Source organism: Kryptolebias marmoratus, linkage group LG24 (genome assembly GCF_001649575.2).
Source record: "Kryptolebias marmoratus isolate JLee-2015 linkage group LG24, ASM164957v2, whole genome shotgun sequence".
NCBI classification, from domain to species: domain Eukaryota; kingdom Metazoa; phylum Chordata; class Actinopteri; order Cyprinodontiformes; family Rivulidae; genus Kryptolebias; species Kryptolebias marmoratus.
Genome location: NC_051453.1, coordinates 6,085,750 through 6,101,087, shown reverse-complemented (window position 1 = coordinate 6,101,087; position 15,338 = coordinate 6,085,750). Strand labels below are relative to the sequence as shown.

General features: G+C 39.3%; 2 protein-coding genes and 1 long non-coding RNA gene across 5 annotated transcripts in view; 1 reads left to right on the top strand and 2 right to left on the bottom strand.

The window, feature by feature from the left end:
• Positions 1–328: 328 nt before the first annotated feature.
• mpv17l2 (MPV17 mitochondrial inner membrane protein like 2) lies at positions 329–8,734 on the bottom strand. 3 transcript variants are annotated; one of them, XM_017413538.3, is made up of 7 exons: positions 5,625–7,241; positions 5,471–5,541; positions 4,212–4,432; positions 3,378–3,539; positions 3,008–3,084; positions 1,623–1,751; positions 707–1,426 (listed from the first exon to the last, which is right to left on the bottom strand). In XM_017413538.3, exons 3-7 carry the CDS (start codon positions 4,399–4,401, stop codon positions 1,328–1,330), a joined length of 657 nt encoding a protein of 218 aa, XP_017269027.1. In that variant the 5' UTR covers positions 4,402–4,432; positions 5,471–5,541; positions 5,625–7,241; the 3' UTR covers positions 707–1,327. The 3 variants fall into 3 exon arrangements, with proteins under 3 accessions (XP_037830173.1, XP_017269027.1, XP_024861083.1); XM_037974245.1 differs by lacking the exons at positions 5,471–5,541; positions 5,625–7,241 and adding an exon at positions 8,710–8,734 and having other exon boundaries at positions 329–1,426; XM_025005315.2 differs by having other exon boundaries at positions 5,471–7,241.
• Positions 7,820–15,338, top strand: part of rab3ab (RAB3A, member RAS oncogene family, b) — a 22,291-nt gene continuing 14,772 nt past the window's right edge. Inside the window, exon 1 of the mRNA XM_017413537.3 lies at positions 7,820–7,901. The gene's annotated coding sequence lies outside the window, so the exon portion shown is untranslated. The remainder of the gene's footprint in view (positions 7,902–15,338) is intronic.
• LOC119616786 lies at positions 8,899–12,798 on the bottom strand. Its single transcript, XR_005232820.1, has 3 exons — positions 11,803–12,798; positions 9,014–9,070; positions 8,899–8,924 (listed from the first exon to the last, which is right to left on the bottom strand). It is a non-coding gene; the product is annotated as an uncharacterized LOC119616786 (long non-coding RNA).

The following is a 15,338-nucleotide window of genomic DNA, read 5'->3' as shown; positions in this document are numbered from 1 at the left end:
ATCGGTGGATATACATCTACAACCAAATTCACGATGGCTGCCACGGCCAAGCAAGCTCAGGGAACACAAAAATGGCTTTTTTTACGGCCACTGAGCTAAAATTTGATGAGGTAGTAGCTGAGAGTCATCCTCAACACATATTTTAAGATCATTTCATGACCTCCAAGTTGGCGGGAGATGTGTATTCCTTCAAGCACTAACAGGACCTTAATATTAATCTTGTTTATTCTGCATGTGCATTCTCTAAAAGTGATCTTTAAATCACTTAATACTGTCCGTTTAAACTCCAAAAACTAAAAAAAAAAGAAAAGATTCAGGAGAAAAATGATCTCTTTTTATTCTCATCACTTTATTATTCATAACAGCTCGTTAAAGAGTTGTTTTGAAATACATAATTTAATTTTAACAATCAATACTTACTCCACGGTTGTTTTAAATATTAAAGACTTTTTTTTAAATTACAAATTATATAAAAGCAACATTTAAATTCTTATAAAGGCTTCTATTCTTTTGGTCCTTCAACCGTTTTACACAAATGCAGCATTTATTTTAGTAGCGTTTTATGTGGTGAAAACTGATAAAACTATCATATGAACACAGAAACAACACAGATGTTTCAGTAATTAGTTAATAAGTAGAATATTAAGTGAGTCACAGATATCTACTCATTAACAGAAGGTTTTTTTCCCCCATCATCAAATAAAACTGATAATAAAAACATAATTTATGTTATATTAATTTTAGCTTCAGTCAAACTGACAGATTATTATTAAAATAGATATTTTCCATCTTCGGTTTCTCACGATTCAAGTTCACTTTTACAGCTGATGATTCTTTGTAATGTTAACATACAGAAGTTTTACATTTAGCTATAGTTACTGTGTAGATTTAACGTGGTACAGATGATTTGGCACAATAACAGCTGTAGCAGCTGTGGACCACATATTAAGGCAAAGTTCAAGCAGGTTCACGAGGTTTGGTACTAAACTGTTTTATATCAGTTCTGACTGTTAAACAGCACAAAAATAAATTATAACAACAGTTCATGTTTTAGGTAAAACATTAAAAATGACACGGATGTTTTGAGTTTCCTGCTCAACAAGTGGAAAAAGGAGCAGCTGCGGCAGTGAAACAGCTCTTCATCCCTGAAGGTTTCAACAGGAGCGAACGACATTCAGACAGAAAGAGACGAAATCATTCAGGCGTGAAGGAAAAGGCGCACCTGCACTGTGAATTAAACATACGACTCCTCAGATAAAGAGAGGAATTAACATCCAAAAACACAAACATCTTTATATCTGATTAACTTCATAGATGACAATAAAATTTAAGCTTTTTCCTCCAGAGGTTTAGGTGTCGGCAGTTCTTTCTGTTGTGAATCCATGACGCTGATGTCTGATGCTGCTTCTGTGTGTTGGTTTTCATCCTGTCAGCATAAAACAGGTTTTAAATTAAACCCGTAACAAAAAGGAACAACAACAACCAATTTAGACATTACACTTTCCAGTATCACCAACTGCCTTCTACTTGACTGCAGAGGCCCAAATTAATTAAAAAAACAGTCATCTTTGACTTAAATACTTAAAATACTCTTATAATTTATGCATTTTTACCAGACTTACTCTGTGTTTGAGATAGGAGAGGTATGTGTCCCACCCTAAGGTAATAAAATTGATGTACACAACACGAAATTTGGGCGACAGGAAGTAGAAGTTGACCATCTGAGCGACAGGCCAGACGCACCAGTCCACCTGAGCACAAACAAACAAACAAACAGACAGGTTTACTGAAGGAAAACATCACAGAGGAGGGCGGGCGAGCGGGAAATTAATCCGAGCATCAGGTTGTATTTTACCGCATCACATACTGCCTTCTGATGGGAAACTAAAATTTGTTTTTACAAACCTGACTCAAGCAAACCTGTGAGTTTCTTTAAAAGAAATAAAATAAAACAGTCTTATACAAAATCTCGGATGTAAAGAAATTAAAGAGGACTCAACGAAAGAAAACTATAAGAGGAAAGGAGCTAAAGCAGAAAGTTTCTCACAGGAGGCGGCTGGAGGGGCTTCAGCTATGACTATTATAGAAAAACCAGAAATATTTTGAATCATTAAAGCCCATCTAACCTGCAAACGTCAGCTCAGTTTCCACTGATGCTTTTCTTTGCACTTAAAGTAAAAGGTAAATGGAAACAATAATAACCAGAGGGGGACTTCCACTAGCCCATAAAGATTTTTTATGCTTGTTTAATTTAATTTATTGTGGTATGTTAATGTGTTTGTATTAAAGAAGCCTAAATGGGCTTCGGGGAATAGGAATAACTTGCAGATTGTGTCTGACACGCAGTAAACCTACGTGACTGACTGAGGCCTTCCCAGATCTGACACAATCTCACAGATTTCCCCAGAGATTGAAGTAATGCCAAAGGAATTGCTCTCTTCAGTGTTCCTTTAATGGACGTCCACCAGTTATTTTTGTTTCCTCTTTCCTTCCAGTTTTGCTTTTAAATACCACTTGTACTGAATTACAACCACAACTGATGTGGTTACATGCAGGTCGGGAACCTGCCTGTGGTTTGGGGCTTTTTAAATTAAACGTCACAGTAACAGCTACAGTTACACAACATTTTAGGATGTTTATTTTGTTGTTTTTCAGCTGACGAAGAGCAAGGAGCTTTAAACTAATGTATAAAACGACAATCAGTCACTTCGAACCTTAACTTCTATCTGCTTCCTGAACTTTTAATCTCTTTATGTGATAACTGCATCATCTGTACTCCTGGGGCATGACACGTCTCCACTAAAATTGTTGGAATGCGAACAAATTATTTCTGTTAAGTTCATGCAAGAGAAGAGGAGGTCACATTCACTTTTTTTAATCCCCCATGTTTTAATGAACATGAGAAATGAGAAGAGAATGCCGTTTCAGTCACTTATGTAAATAATTGAACAATAACTTGTGAGTGTGCGATCTGACCCGCAGGTCAGACCCGGACTGGTGCACTCGCCTTATAAAACTCCCAGAACTTTTCTCGAAACTCTGCCCATCCTTCCGATAAAGTGCGTCCCTCCAGGAGATCCATACCTGCGATAAGCAGAGCTGTCTGTAAAAACGTGCGTCAGAAACAAGGAGAGCAATGAACTTTTAGACGCACGACGCTCAGAATGTCAGGAAATCCAAACTATTTATCTCAGCCGTCCTTTGAACTCCATATACTTCTGATATACAGTGTGTTTTCTATCACCTCACCCATGATTTTACACACAACCTTTGACCCTTTGCATTCTTTCTGACGGTTTCTTTGTTCACACCCAGACAAATCTTAAGGCGTGTGTATGTGCACAACAGGAGGAGGAGGAGGAAGACGGGGAACTTGCCTATGAAATACCACATTCCCAGTGTCGGTGAGGCGACCAGCTGGTCCACCAGAACCTTTTTGCTCAATGTCTTCAGAGCTTTGCCCACATAAACTCTGTCCAGCCAAAGGTACCAGTAGTGCAGCAGTGGACCCATGGAGCAGCCAGCCACAAACATGCGACCTTCAGGGTGGAGTAAATAAATATTAATGCGTGAGAAAAGAAGCACAAACACACTGAACAAAGCATCTTTTATTTCTTCAGACTTGTGCAAACTCTGCTTCGAGGAAGGAAGTTAAAGTGTCAGAATGAAGGTGTCAGAATGAAGTTCTGAGGAAAAACGTAAAAAGAGGAGTGAAACCAAAACCACAAAAAGTACAGGCTGGCAATAAACGGACATAAATGTGAACAATAAAACCAACTTCAAATCACTGTAGAATAAGAAGCAGCTTAGGTTGAAAAAAACACAACATGAAGAGAGGAAAAAGAGCCTCTAAAGGAAAGTTTGATCGTTAATGAGAAAAATATTGGCTACAACATTTAGAGGCGTTTATCCTCAAAAAGCTGTTTGCGCACAGTGGTGGTGGCATCATGCTCTGGGGATGTCCCCCTGCTGAAGGAACTACAGAGTGTGAAAACCTCAGAATCGTTTAGCAGATTTTCAAATCATCACCAGAACGGTTAAATGTTAAACAACGTTTAGTGACACCCCTCCAAAAGGAAAAAGAAAACCAAATATGATTGTAGATTTTATGTTGTGTAAGTTTCTGTGAAGGACACATCCAGTCAGAGACAGACTCTGTTGGAGCTGCAAACCCGTTTCAGTGACGCCCAGCAACACTCCCCTCTGCTCACCTGTCCTCCCCCAGTCCCGGACTCTGCCCGGCTCCCTGCGGTTCTCGCGGGTCTGCTGCAGGATGTCTCCCAGCGACAGCATCACTCCTCCGCTTAAGGTGTTGGTGAGCAGCAGGTACCGGCCCTGGAAGAGCGGCCTCCAGGAGAACCGGATACGGACCAGAAACTCTTTACCTGCCCGGGGAAGCATGATGTTCAGACCGCAGTGGCAACACGGTCATCTGTGGAGGAAACATTCAATCAGTCTTCAATCCTGCTTGATCCCTGGTATTTCTCCTCAACAGTTATATTACTCGTTCCTTCTCTTTTCTTTCATGTTTAGCAGCAGACTCATTTTTATATTATCACCTTTAGTCTACATTTCACCGTGTTTGTTTACCTACACAGACTAGACAGCCTAATGTAGGTCAGACATGAGACCGTTTACATTGAGTGCGTACCTGCATTTCATAAAAATATTCAATATATCAGGAAAACTACTAGCCTAAACTCTTCCAAACTGCACCACTTTATGTAGTTCAGGATAACCTTTTTATGTTTGATTTCATTTGTTGCATTACCATTTATATAGACAAAGTTATTGTTTTTTATGAAACTTGTACACTGTACTACTAATTACACCAATTAAGGATAGATAGACCTGGTGTTAGAAATGTTCAGTATGATAAAATAGGTCACAATAAGGCAATAAATAAAAATCAATTTGCAAACATGACCAAGCAAAGAGAGACTTTAGGGTCAATTATAATCATATTTTGTCATATAATCATACAAAATCATTTAGTATATGACTGCCATTAGTCTCTGAGCTTCAGTGTATTTGCAGAGTTTAACTAATGTTAACTTGAGTTAAAATAATAAGAACTCATTTTGTGTTGTAAAAGCCAGCCTGTGATTACTACCACATGCCACTTTTTATACTTTTTATTATCTCTAAAATTATGTGAACTATGTGAAAATGCAAGGTTTTATGGGCTGAACCCCTAGTGTTTTAAAATCCTACAAAGGCCCCATTTTAAAATATTAGTATCGTGGGTCAAAGTTCATGCAGTTCAGCTTTCTAGAGAAACATTATCAGCTAGAGGTCAGCTTGTCTGGGGACTTTGAGGCAGAACTGACCCCTGATCTGTCCTAAATATACAGCCAGAAACAAGCCCATAAAACACAATTTCTCTTTCACGATTTGTCTGACATTGACCTTTATAAACAGACTTTTAGTGTCAGATTTATTCCTCTGATCGAACCGGAGAGAAGCGAACCTGAGTCGGTGTTGTGTCGGAGTCGGTTTCCCCGCCGAAAACGCGTTTCTCCTCAATTTCTCCTGAAACAGCTAGAAATAAAATCAATTCTTGTTTTACTGGGTCTAATTAAAACAATTATATAAACAACAGAGAATATAAGCGACGCGTTTACTTCTGATCGGAGGAAGACGGTCACGAAATGACAGGAAACAATCAAAGACTGTATAAACCATGTTTGTAATGAACGTTAGAGCGACACCTGCTGGCGAGGAGGAGCTTACGTCATAATCGAGCGCCATGAAAAATGATATCGCTTCTGTTTACTACGGAGCCCCGCGAGGGACATGTCAAACATCCCTCGTTTTATCCTAGCTCCGTAGTTTAGAGCAATTGTGAGTTGAGTAAATTGTTAAAATGTGTTGAGTAATTTATTAAGAATTATTTGAAGCAGTCTTTGCACATAAATACTATTAAAGCTTCCTAAATAACCCATAAACTTCAGAAAACATCAGTGATTATATATTTTTAAGAACAGTTCACAAAATCTAAGGGAACCCTAAATAGTAAAATGCTTCAAAATGAGTGAACTCATGAGTCAACAGCGCCATCTGCAGGCAGTAACACAAAGCTGCAATGTACATGTCAGAGCAGTAGGAGTTATTAAACCAATGGTACCCAAATTCAAGGTCGGGGCCTCACTTTGGGTCATGAAACATCAAGTAAGGGTCCTTAAATAATCTCCAGATGTCAGCTTGCATTAAAAAAAAAAGCTTGCTTATTACATATTTTCACCATTATTGTTACAAGGAATACAGACTATTGTCACAAATTATTAAAAACTGTATTCGGGTCATCTTCAGACCATTTTAATAAGTTTATGACCAAACTTTGTATATTTAAAAAGGTAGTAGATGGGTTTGCGAGCCTCTGTTGCTGTCATTTTGTGGGTTGAAAGATAAAAAGTTTGGGAAACATTACTCCAAAGCATCTACTGAGTTGACAGCTCTGTTTAAAACTTTATAAATAAATTGGAGAAGGGGAATCTGGCTCCACCTGTATTATCATGAACTGAACAGTTTTTCAGTCTTTTGTTGTTGTTTGTGTTGATTCTGACAAATCTGTGTTTAAGTGTCTCACACTACTTGTTTCGCTGTTTGTTTGTTTTTCAGAATAATGCTCCAATAATAAACACAGGGGAAACCTATCACAGCAGCATCGCCCACATAAACTCAGCCTAGCTTGTGACTTCGCAGTTTCCTCTAATCACATTTGGTAAAACATAAAGTTCCTGTCAAGCTATGTCACGAAATGAAGTTTGTACTGACTGTAGTTGTGATTCACTATATATTAAATCCTGCCCTGTTTTTCGTGGGTATTGATTTTTTTTTTTTTCTGCAGATATATTTGTTACAGTTGCCATCATAAACTCGGTGTGTGCTTTTGTAGAAATGGCAGCAGTGGTTACTGCTGACCTCCTGATCAATAATTCAGTCTCTCCGGCAGCACTCATCAATTATAAATGACTGCTTCATTATTTGAGGTGGAATGGATCAGGACGGGCGTAGCGGCTCCGGATTCGTCAGACGACCTGTCAATCTTCTACACGGACCCTAAAATCCCGCCCACCTGCCAGTTTCACCGAGGCCTTGTAAAGATGGCGGTGTTTACAGGAGGAAGAAGCCGGAAGTGATGTTGGCTTTCAAAATAATAATAAACCATGGGGGAAAACAGTGGATTGAAACCTCAATTAAAGTGAATCTCTGTAAAATTTATATATTTATATATATATATTTTGTTTTTTTTATCACAGAGGTTATAGAGTTAAAAAAATAAAGTTAAAAAATAAAATTTATCTGAAAGTCCTTTGAGTTTACCTGCCTGTGATTTATCCTAAAATCCCAGAGGGAAATACTGTGCATTTCAATCTACTAAATATGGTAACTTTAAAATATTATGATTAAGATTCAGATTTATATCTATCCTTACACAAGATTACATACAAAATAATTTTAAAAACGCAACATTAAAAAGCTTATAACTTATAATTAAGCTTTTTTATCTTGTGTACTGAAACATTTTTTGGTATTAAATATTAGAACACATCCCTAACCTCTGATTAGAGAAAGATGGATAAATAATAATCGATTAATTTAGCTTTTTTATGTCTGAAACTGGATAACAAAGCATATGAAGGGGGAAAATGGACCCTGACATACTCTGCAGCTTTTGGTATGAACATTAAATGACTAAACATGAAAACACATTCGAGAGCTCAAATTGTTTCTTTCCTTGCAACCAAAATCTCCTGATTGTGTAACAGTTTTTGATGCGCTTTTATTTTGAAGTTAAAAACCGGATTCTGTTGTACTCAGACTTCCTGCCTTGACAGCGTCGGTGTTTCTGCGGGTGCTGAACGCGGTGGAAAGCAGCCGGATAGAAACCTGCAAAGGTAGGTTTTATGTCTTCATTTACTACACTGAACTAACACCGTTATTTACATTGAAATGTATTTTGTATTTGCTGCCTGATTGTTGTTTGATATAAAATATAAGTTAAATATCTCCTATCCGCGCCCCTGATGAAATACTTTCTCCAACAGCTGTTTCCTTTGTGAATAACGACGTGAATAACATAATGTGCTGTTATCTGTGAATGAATGAAGGCTGCTGCTGCCTCTGTGCGTCTCTGGTTTGATTCCGGGTTTGTATCCTCCAGGAAAAAAGGCGTTTAAGACGAGGGGAAAAAAAACAACTCCAAAATGATCTGAGCCAGAAATTATATTAAAACACTGAATCAAACCAGGCGACAGCAATTTATTGTGCCTTGTATGTGCATGAGATTAACAAATCTTTAATAATATTTATTGAGATTTATCATCAAAGTCCCAATGGCTGTTTTTTATTCAATATGCATGATAATGGGAATATTCTGCAATTAGTTATAGTGTAAAACATTTAATCAGATCTCACATGTATCTTTTTATTCAAATTACAGTCAAAAGAACTACACTGCACACATACAGGATGTCTTAAAGAGCTAAAATATTACTGTGAAAATCTGATTTATGCAACAGAGGATGGAATTACTTGAATATATTTTAAGCTGCTGTGTTTAAAGCTTTACAGAATTGTACAGAACATTATTATAACAGTTTAGTCAGTCAGGAGTTTGGTTGTTAAAGGAAATCAATGCAAAGACATGGTTTCACAGGATAAAGACTCCTGTGTCGGTGATGGAGCGGCACTTCTGTTCCTTACCTCCAAAGACGTGTTATTGTGTTTCAGAGAGTGTGAATTTGAGCTCCGAGTGTCCGGCCACATCTGCACATCCTGTGCTGTCAGTGAACTCACCGTCTGAGCAGGCAGCAGGTCAGTGAAGGCAGCAGGTGCAGGTCAGTGAACTCACCGTCTGAGCAGGCAGCAGGTCAGTGAAGGCAGCAGGTGCAGGTCAGTGAACTCACCGTCTGTTTGACCTGCAGCGAGAGTGACGTATCTGCTGTGTCACATGGCAAAAAACAAAACCCAAAAAACAAAAAAAACGTACATCCATCCACCATGTTACCTGGGACGAACACTCCTCACAGTCCCATCACACAGGCACTCTGGGTTACTGTGGGGTCTGCAGAGAAAAAGATTCAAAAGTCACATTTTTTCCCCGTAAACTAGGATTTTATGTCTGGAAGAACAAGAAGCATCAACACCCTGCAGGCATCTGCATCTGGCTCTGCAGCCTTATAGAGAAACTGCATTTTCTCTAAAAGTGCAGTATGATTACTGAGTGCTAAATGAAGCTAAAACTGAAGCAGAACACTTGCTAAAAGTAATAAAAGGCTAGCTGAAGAGTCAAAAAGGTGTAAAAAATATGAAAGTTAGGAAAACCAAAAGTCAGAGCACCCATCTCCTAAATGAGATGAACCTTTTAATTTATGAAAGGCTAAAATGGAGCAAAGTATGCTGAGTTAGGTTGCAAAAAATGTACGGAAAATAAAAAAAAAGCAGGAAAACAAAAGTGTGAATGCTGAATCAACATTTGCACAACTAGACACGGCCTCCATCGAAGCTGTTTGCCAAACATGTCACAACTACCAGACAGCAAAATGCAGAACGAAGCCAAATGTTTGTTGCACGAACTGATTCACAAACAGAGGCGAGGCGTCCCAGATCCACCGGCAGACTGCAGCACCAAGAAACATCCTCCACATCCTGCCTGCCCTCCTCGCCGCTTTCTGTTCTCAGTGTCGGGGGGAGAAAAACCAAGAGATGCTATTTTTAGGTTCGCCTTCCTCTCATCTGCATCTCCATACTTCCTAGAAGAAGGAGGCACGTGATTGGAGGAGGAAACGAGGAAAAACGCCGTCTCAGACAACCGTGGAGCAGCTGAGCGAAACTCCTGCTGTCCGTTTTTGTTAATTATTAATTGTTGTTTCCTGCTTACAGCAGGTTAGCGGCAGACCGGTGATGTGTCAGGGGAACAGCTGAGAAACATCACATTTGTTTCCAGCCAGATGAATCTGACCCCTCTGTTTAAGTTTGACACTTAGGCATCTGCAAGAGCTGATGCAGGCGGTGCAGAAAGATGCTGAACACCAGCAACTTGTTGTGGGGGTCAGAGGTCAACTGGCCATGATCTTAATCTATGAAAGGCAGCGGGCGATATTACAAGAAACACTAGGCCTTACATCAATGTAGTCAAGTGGTGGAAAAATGGATTGAATACGTCACGATGGAGACATCTCCGTTTGTTTTTTTTTAAAAGAAGAAGGTGTTGGGCCGATCTGGGATCAGCTGCGGATTAGCTGCGACTCTGATTCCGATGATAAGCGCCCGATGTGGCGGCGGCAGCAGCTCAGGATGATTCCGGTGCCTGCAGGACGTCAATCTGCTGCAGGTGACAGGCTCAGGGGAGAGCTCGGTCATGTCGCCATCCCACTCTGAAAACACCACTCTTGACTGGATTAGGATGAAGAAAAACTAAAACGGATTTCCTCTGGTGGGAAAGAGAAAACGCTGTAATATGATTTAAAGGAATGCACGTCGCCCGCCACCTTTCATGGCAGAGTTTTGGGACTTAAATCGTCTTGTGTTGAGAAATGAGGGAGTTGGAGCAGTGGAAGCCATCTTGACTCAAGTTGTAGATGTGCATCCAAAGATTGTTTTCTGAAAGTTTCGTTAAAACTTGCCTAGTAGTTCATGAGATATTTTGCTAACAGGCAGACACATGAACACACACGCTGTCCCCTTTCGGCAGCAGGCGGTAATAAATCCTTGGTTTACAGACTGAAAAATGTTGCAGCATCCCTCAAAACATTCTATATTTTAATTTTTCCTAAAAAAAAAAATTATTACTTCTTAGCAAACCTGATCTCTGAAGCAGTTGTAGAAATAGCAGCACGCTGCAAAACTAAAACAAAAGGTCACCCAGAGGTCAAATATGACAGATTTAGAGTTTTTCTGTCTTTGAGGCCTTAATAAACCTTTCCCTCCCTCCTGATGACATCACATCCAGAGGCTAATGTCAGTGTCCATTTGGCAGTTTGTCCAGCCGAGTTTAAAGTCTCTCGTCACGTCCCTCCTGGCCATCAGTCTCGTCTCGGTGTCTTTGTTTTTGCTTTTCAGCCCATGAGGGAAGAGAGCCGTCCCAGTCTGATTTAATGTGGATTATTTATAGACCAAACAGGATTCTAACAACAGGACAAACTAAAATCAAACATGAAGCCAAAAAAATCCAGCAAAATAAACATTTCCATTACTCATTTTAGTTTGGTCAGATGACATTATTTCGTCTCATGTTGTTGATGTATTTAGTGATATAAAGGAAATTATCACATGGCAGCAGGATCATGACTCAGGACTTTCAGCAGACAGTGAACTCAAAAGTTCAGATTTATGAATTACAATAAAAAAAACAGTAAGAGAAAAGAAATGCTTCGTCATATAAACTAAATATTTGAGCCCAGTGGGGTTCTTAAGCTGGATTTTAGTCAGAAACTACCCCACATTTTAAGTTTCAGATGCATCAGTCTTTGAGCTTTCTGCATGTCCCCAGGAGCTCCACACAGATTAATCAGATGGGTTCATTAATGTCTGAAAATCAACACTTTTTGCTCCCATTGTCCAGACTGGAGGGTTGTGTTGCTGACTCAGCAGAAATACACCAAGAGCAATGAAACCGCAGCAGATATTTATGTTAAACGAGTCCGAGGAGCCTTCACCTTCTCAAAACACGACGTGGATTTTCATGACTGTTTGCTTTAGAGCTGCCTTGAAATATAAATTTATGCCTTAGGCATCAGCTCACCCCGTGAAAAACAGGTAAATAAAATGAATATATGAATAATTTATTTCTCTGACCTGTTGTTTTGATGATTTGATCACATTCTTTGGTTGAACTCATCAAGTCCTCAGACAAACGTGTTTCTCAGCCTTTCTGTAAGGAAGTACAGGGTTTTATTGTCAAATACAGTGTGTTACAGTAATATACAAGGAGAGAATAAGTCAGAGAGAAGCAGCAGGTGTGGAAAATAAAAAAAAAGCTTATTGTGATTATAAATCAGTGTCATCAAACATAATAATAGGTGTATTAAGTATCCATTACTTTTAAAACAAACACAGATGACATATTGAAACCTCTTTGTTTGACTTCATGTATTTTACATCTTAAACTCTGATTTTTCCTGAAATGAAGCGGACAAAATAATATATGATGAACTCAGATGTTTAATGTACTTGTGTACGATTTACTGTCTTACTTCAACAAAAGCAGCAGCATCCTGCAGCCCGAAGCACTTTTGCACGATGGGAAATATGTTAATTGCTTTCAGATTAAACTGCGAGACCCCGGTTTCTAAGCCTCTGTATCAAATTAGAGTTTAGTGAAGGTTAAAGCGGCCCTCGTCTTCGCAGCTAATCTCAGAGAGGCAGAGAAAAGGCTGCAGTAATCTCTGCTCACCGTCACACACAGCTGATGCTCGACAGACTCTTCTGAAAGCTAAAAAAAGAGTTTGAGATAAGGTTTGACGACATCCGGGCTGGAATCACTGACTGATCATCTTTAATCTCTGCTATTAATATCTATTCCACTTTCGTTCATACGCCGTCACTTTTGTTTTGGGGAATAAATGAAAGAAATCCAAAGGAGTTGGGATGTGTAAAATGTAAATTAAAGCAGAATGCAACAACCTGAAAATTTCTTGCTTCCATATTTTATCCGCAGTGGAACATAGTGAAAATAACAATTGTTTAAATTATAAAATTGCACCATTTTAAGAAAACAATGACTTATTTTTGAATCTGATGGCACCAACTTATCTAAAAAAAAATTTTAAAAAGCTGGATGGGGCCATGGAGCTGCTGGAGGTTTTGGAGGGAAGGTTGTCCCATTCTTGTCTTATGGAGGATTCTAGCTGCTCGACAGTTTCTGGTCTTCTTTGCACAAAATGTTTTTGAAGATTTAGCACCTGGACTCTTCTGCTACAAAGCCATGCTGCTGTAATGGAGGCAGTCTGTGGTTTACCATTGGGTTGCTGAAATATGCAAGATCTTCTCTGGATGGGAGCAGATGTTGTTCTGAAACTTGTATATAATGTTATGTATTGATGGTGCCTTTCCAGATGTGTAAGATGACCATGTCATAGGCACTAATGCACCTCTATACCATCAGAGAGGCAGGCTTTAGATTCGTCTGACCTCAAATCAGTTCTCCTCAGTCCATTTTAAATGAGCTTTGGTTCAGAGAAGACAGCAGCGTTTCTGGATGGTGTTCACATCTGGCTTCTTCTTTGCCTGATAGAGCTTTGAGCAGCATTTGTGTGAACTGTGTTTACAGACAATGATCTGTGGAAGTGTTCCTGAGTCCATGCAGTGATGTCCAGAACAGAACCAGGCCTGGTTTTAATGCAGCGGCCCCTGAGGGCCCGAAGATCACGACCGTTCAATATTGACTTTCAGCCTCGTCCTTTGAGCTCAGAGATTTCTCCAGATTCTTGAAATCTTTTGATGATATTACGATCTGTAGATGGTGGGATATTCAAACCGAGCTGAGCATTCGCTTTGACGTGACAGCATCATGAGTAAATGGATTTCTTAGGAGGAAACTGAACCCCGAATCCTGGCTGTGACCAAATGTGATGTCACTTCCAGCATGTTGAGACGGTCACGGGACTTATTTAACCTTTAAAGTTTTCAGTGTTTCAAATTAGTTTTGTGAATTTTTTTTCTATAATCTTTGCATTTAATCACCATTAAGCAGCTGCGCAGGTGAAGCCAGACTTGTCTGGAAAGATATGCGACCTGATCTTCTTTCTCCTCTTTTCTTCTGTGTCATATTTGTGGATCAGTTGATCTGACACACAGCCGCTGTGTCTGATTTCTTTCTGGGGTTTTTTATACGCTGACTCTTTGTGAGTCACGCTGCAGTTCTCCTGATCTGGCTGAGACCCCAGTTTGTATTCACAGTAGATCCAGACCCTCCTAAAGGAAACTCAGAGTAATCATGTTAGAATCACAGCGATTTTTAGAAGGTATGCGATGATGCTTTTGATGGGGTGGCTGTGTTGAGAGGGATGATATTGTTGCTACAGTTTGATTTTATTAAAGGTTTCTTGTAGGTTTCTGTAGGTAGGTATTTATGCAGATTTGAATTTTTCTGGTCTTGTTATTCGCTCTGATGATCACAGCAGAAAAGCATTTTGTCCAATGACACTTAAATACATGGGATAAAAGGAAATAAAATCTGAATACTGAGGATTTGAGAAGTCGTCACTTGTGGCAACTTTCTGGGATGCTGTTTTGCTGATTTCAGTTTGATCTTCAGCGATTTGGACTTAAGTTAGATAACTCACTGATGAGTACATTCGAGTCTTTTTACTTCATGTTTTGGTTAATTGATTCACACTGATTTCCAAACGTAGGTCCACCATATTAATGGGGTTGCCTCCTACATGGTCTGACTCTCCAGTACGTCCTGAGTAGCGCTAAAAAGAAAAAGTTCAGAGCTCAGAATTTCAGCTTATTTTGCTGTAAAATGCTTGAACAGATGGAACTGACCAATCAATTACAGTGCAGTATCTATATTTTTGTAGCTTGTAAGTTCAGGCACATAAAAACACGCTCAGTAGTAGTTTAAGCATCTTTCTGCAGAGCTCACTGCAGTTATATGCCCCCTGTAGATCATAGTTTCACACATTTCACCACTCTTTATCAATGTGCCGGGGAGGGGTCGGCTCGGCGTCAATTTTTAACAAGTGCTTCTCTATTCCTTCGTGCTCATAGTCTGGAGCCATGAAGAGGCTGCTGTTGTTTTGTTTGTTGCTCCCTGAGAGTTCTTGTATTCCTCTGCAGCTGAGTTGAGATAGCAGTCTAAACATAGAGGCGGGTGGAGGGGCTCACAGAGTCCTGACGGCTCGGATCGTCAGGCTCTCAAGAATTAGCAAGGTCTTTTAGCATTTGGTCCTGTAGTTCACATTATTCACAGTTACATGTCAAAAGCAGGTAAATAGTCAGCTGATTCTTTACTTTATTTGTGGCCACATGGTCACAGTTTGATAAGATCTGTGGTGTAATATTCCACATCACCAGATGATCTATATTGACCTGGTTTTAATACTTTTCTTTGTAGTATTGTTCTCAGTAAGTTTCAATATAAAACAAATTAATGCTTCCTTAACATATTATCTGTTTTCTTCTTGCATCACCTCTCTGTCAGTAATATAACGTTCATTTCCATCTTTTTCTTGGATGTCCTTTTTTTCCTAGCTGTATTGGGATATCATTGTATGCTGATGATACTTAGGTTTATGTATTATGGAGAGTACATTGTTTTAGGTAAATGTTTTTTACAAGGCAGGACTTGACAGGATTCAAACTCGCAGCACAACGACGAAGTTTTA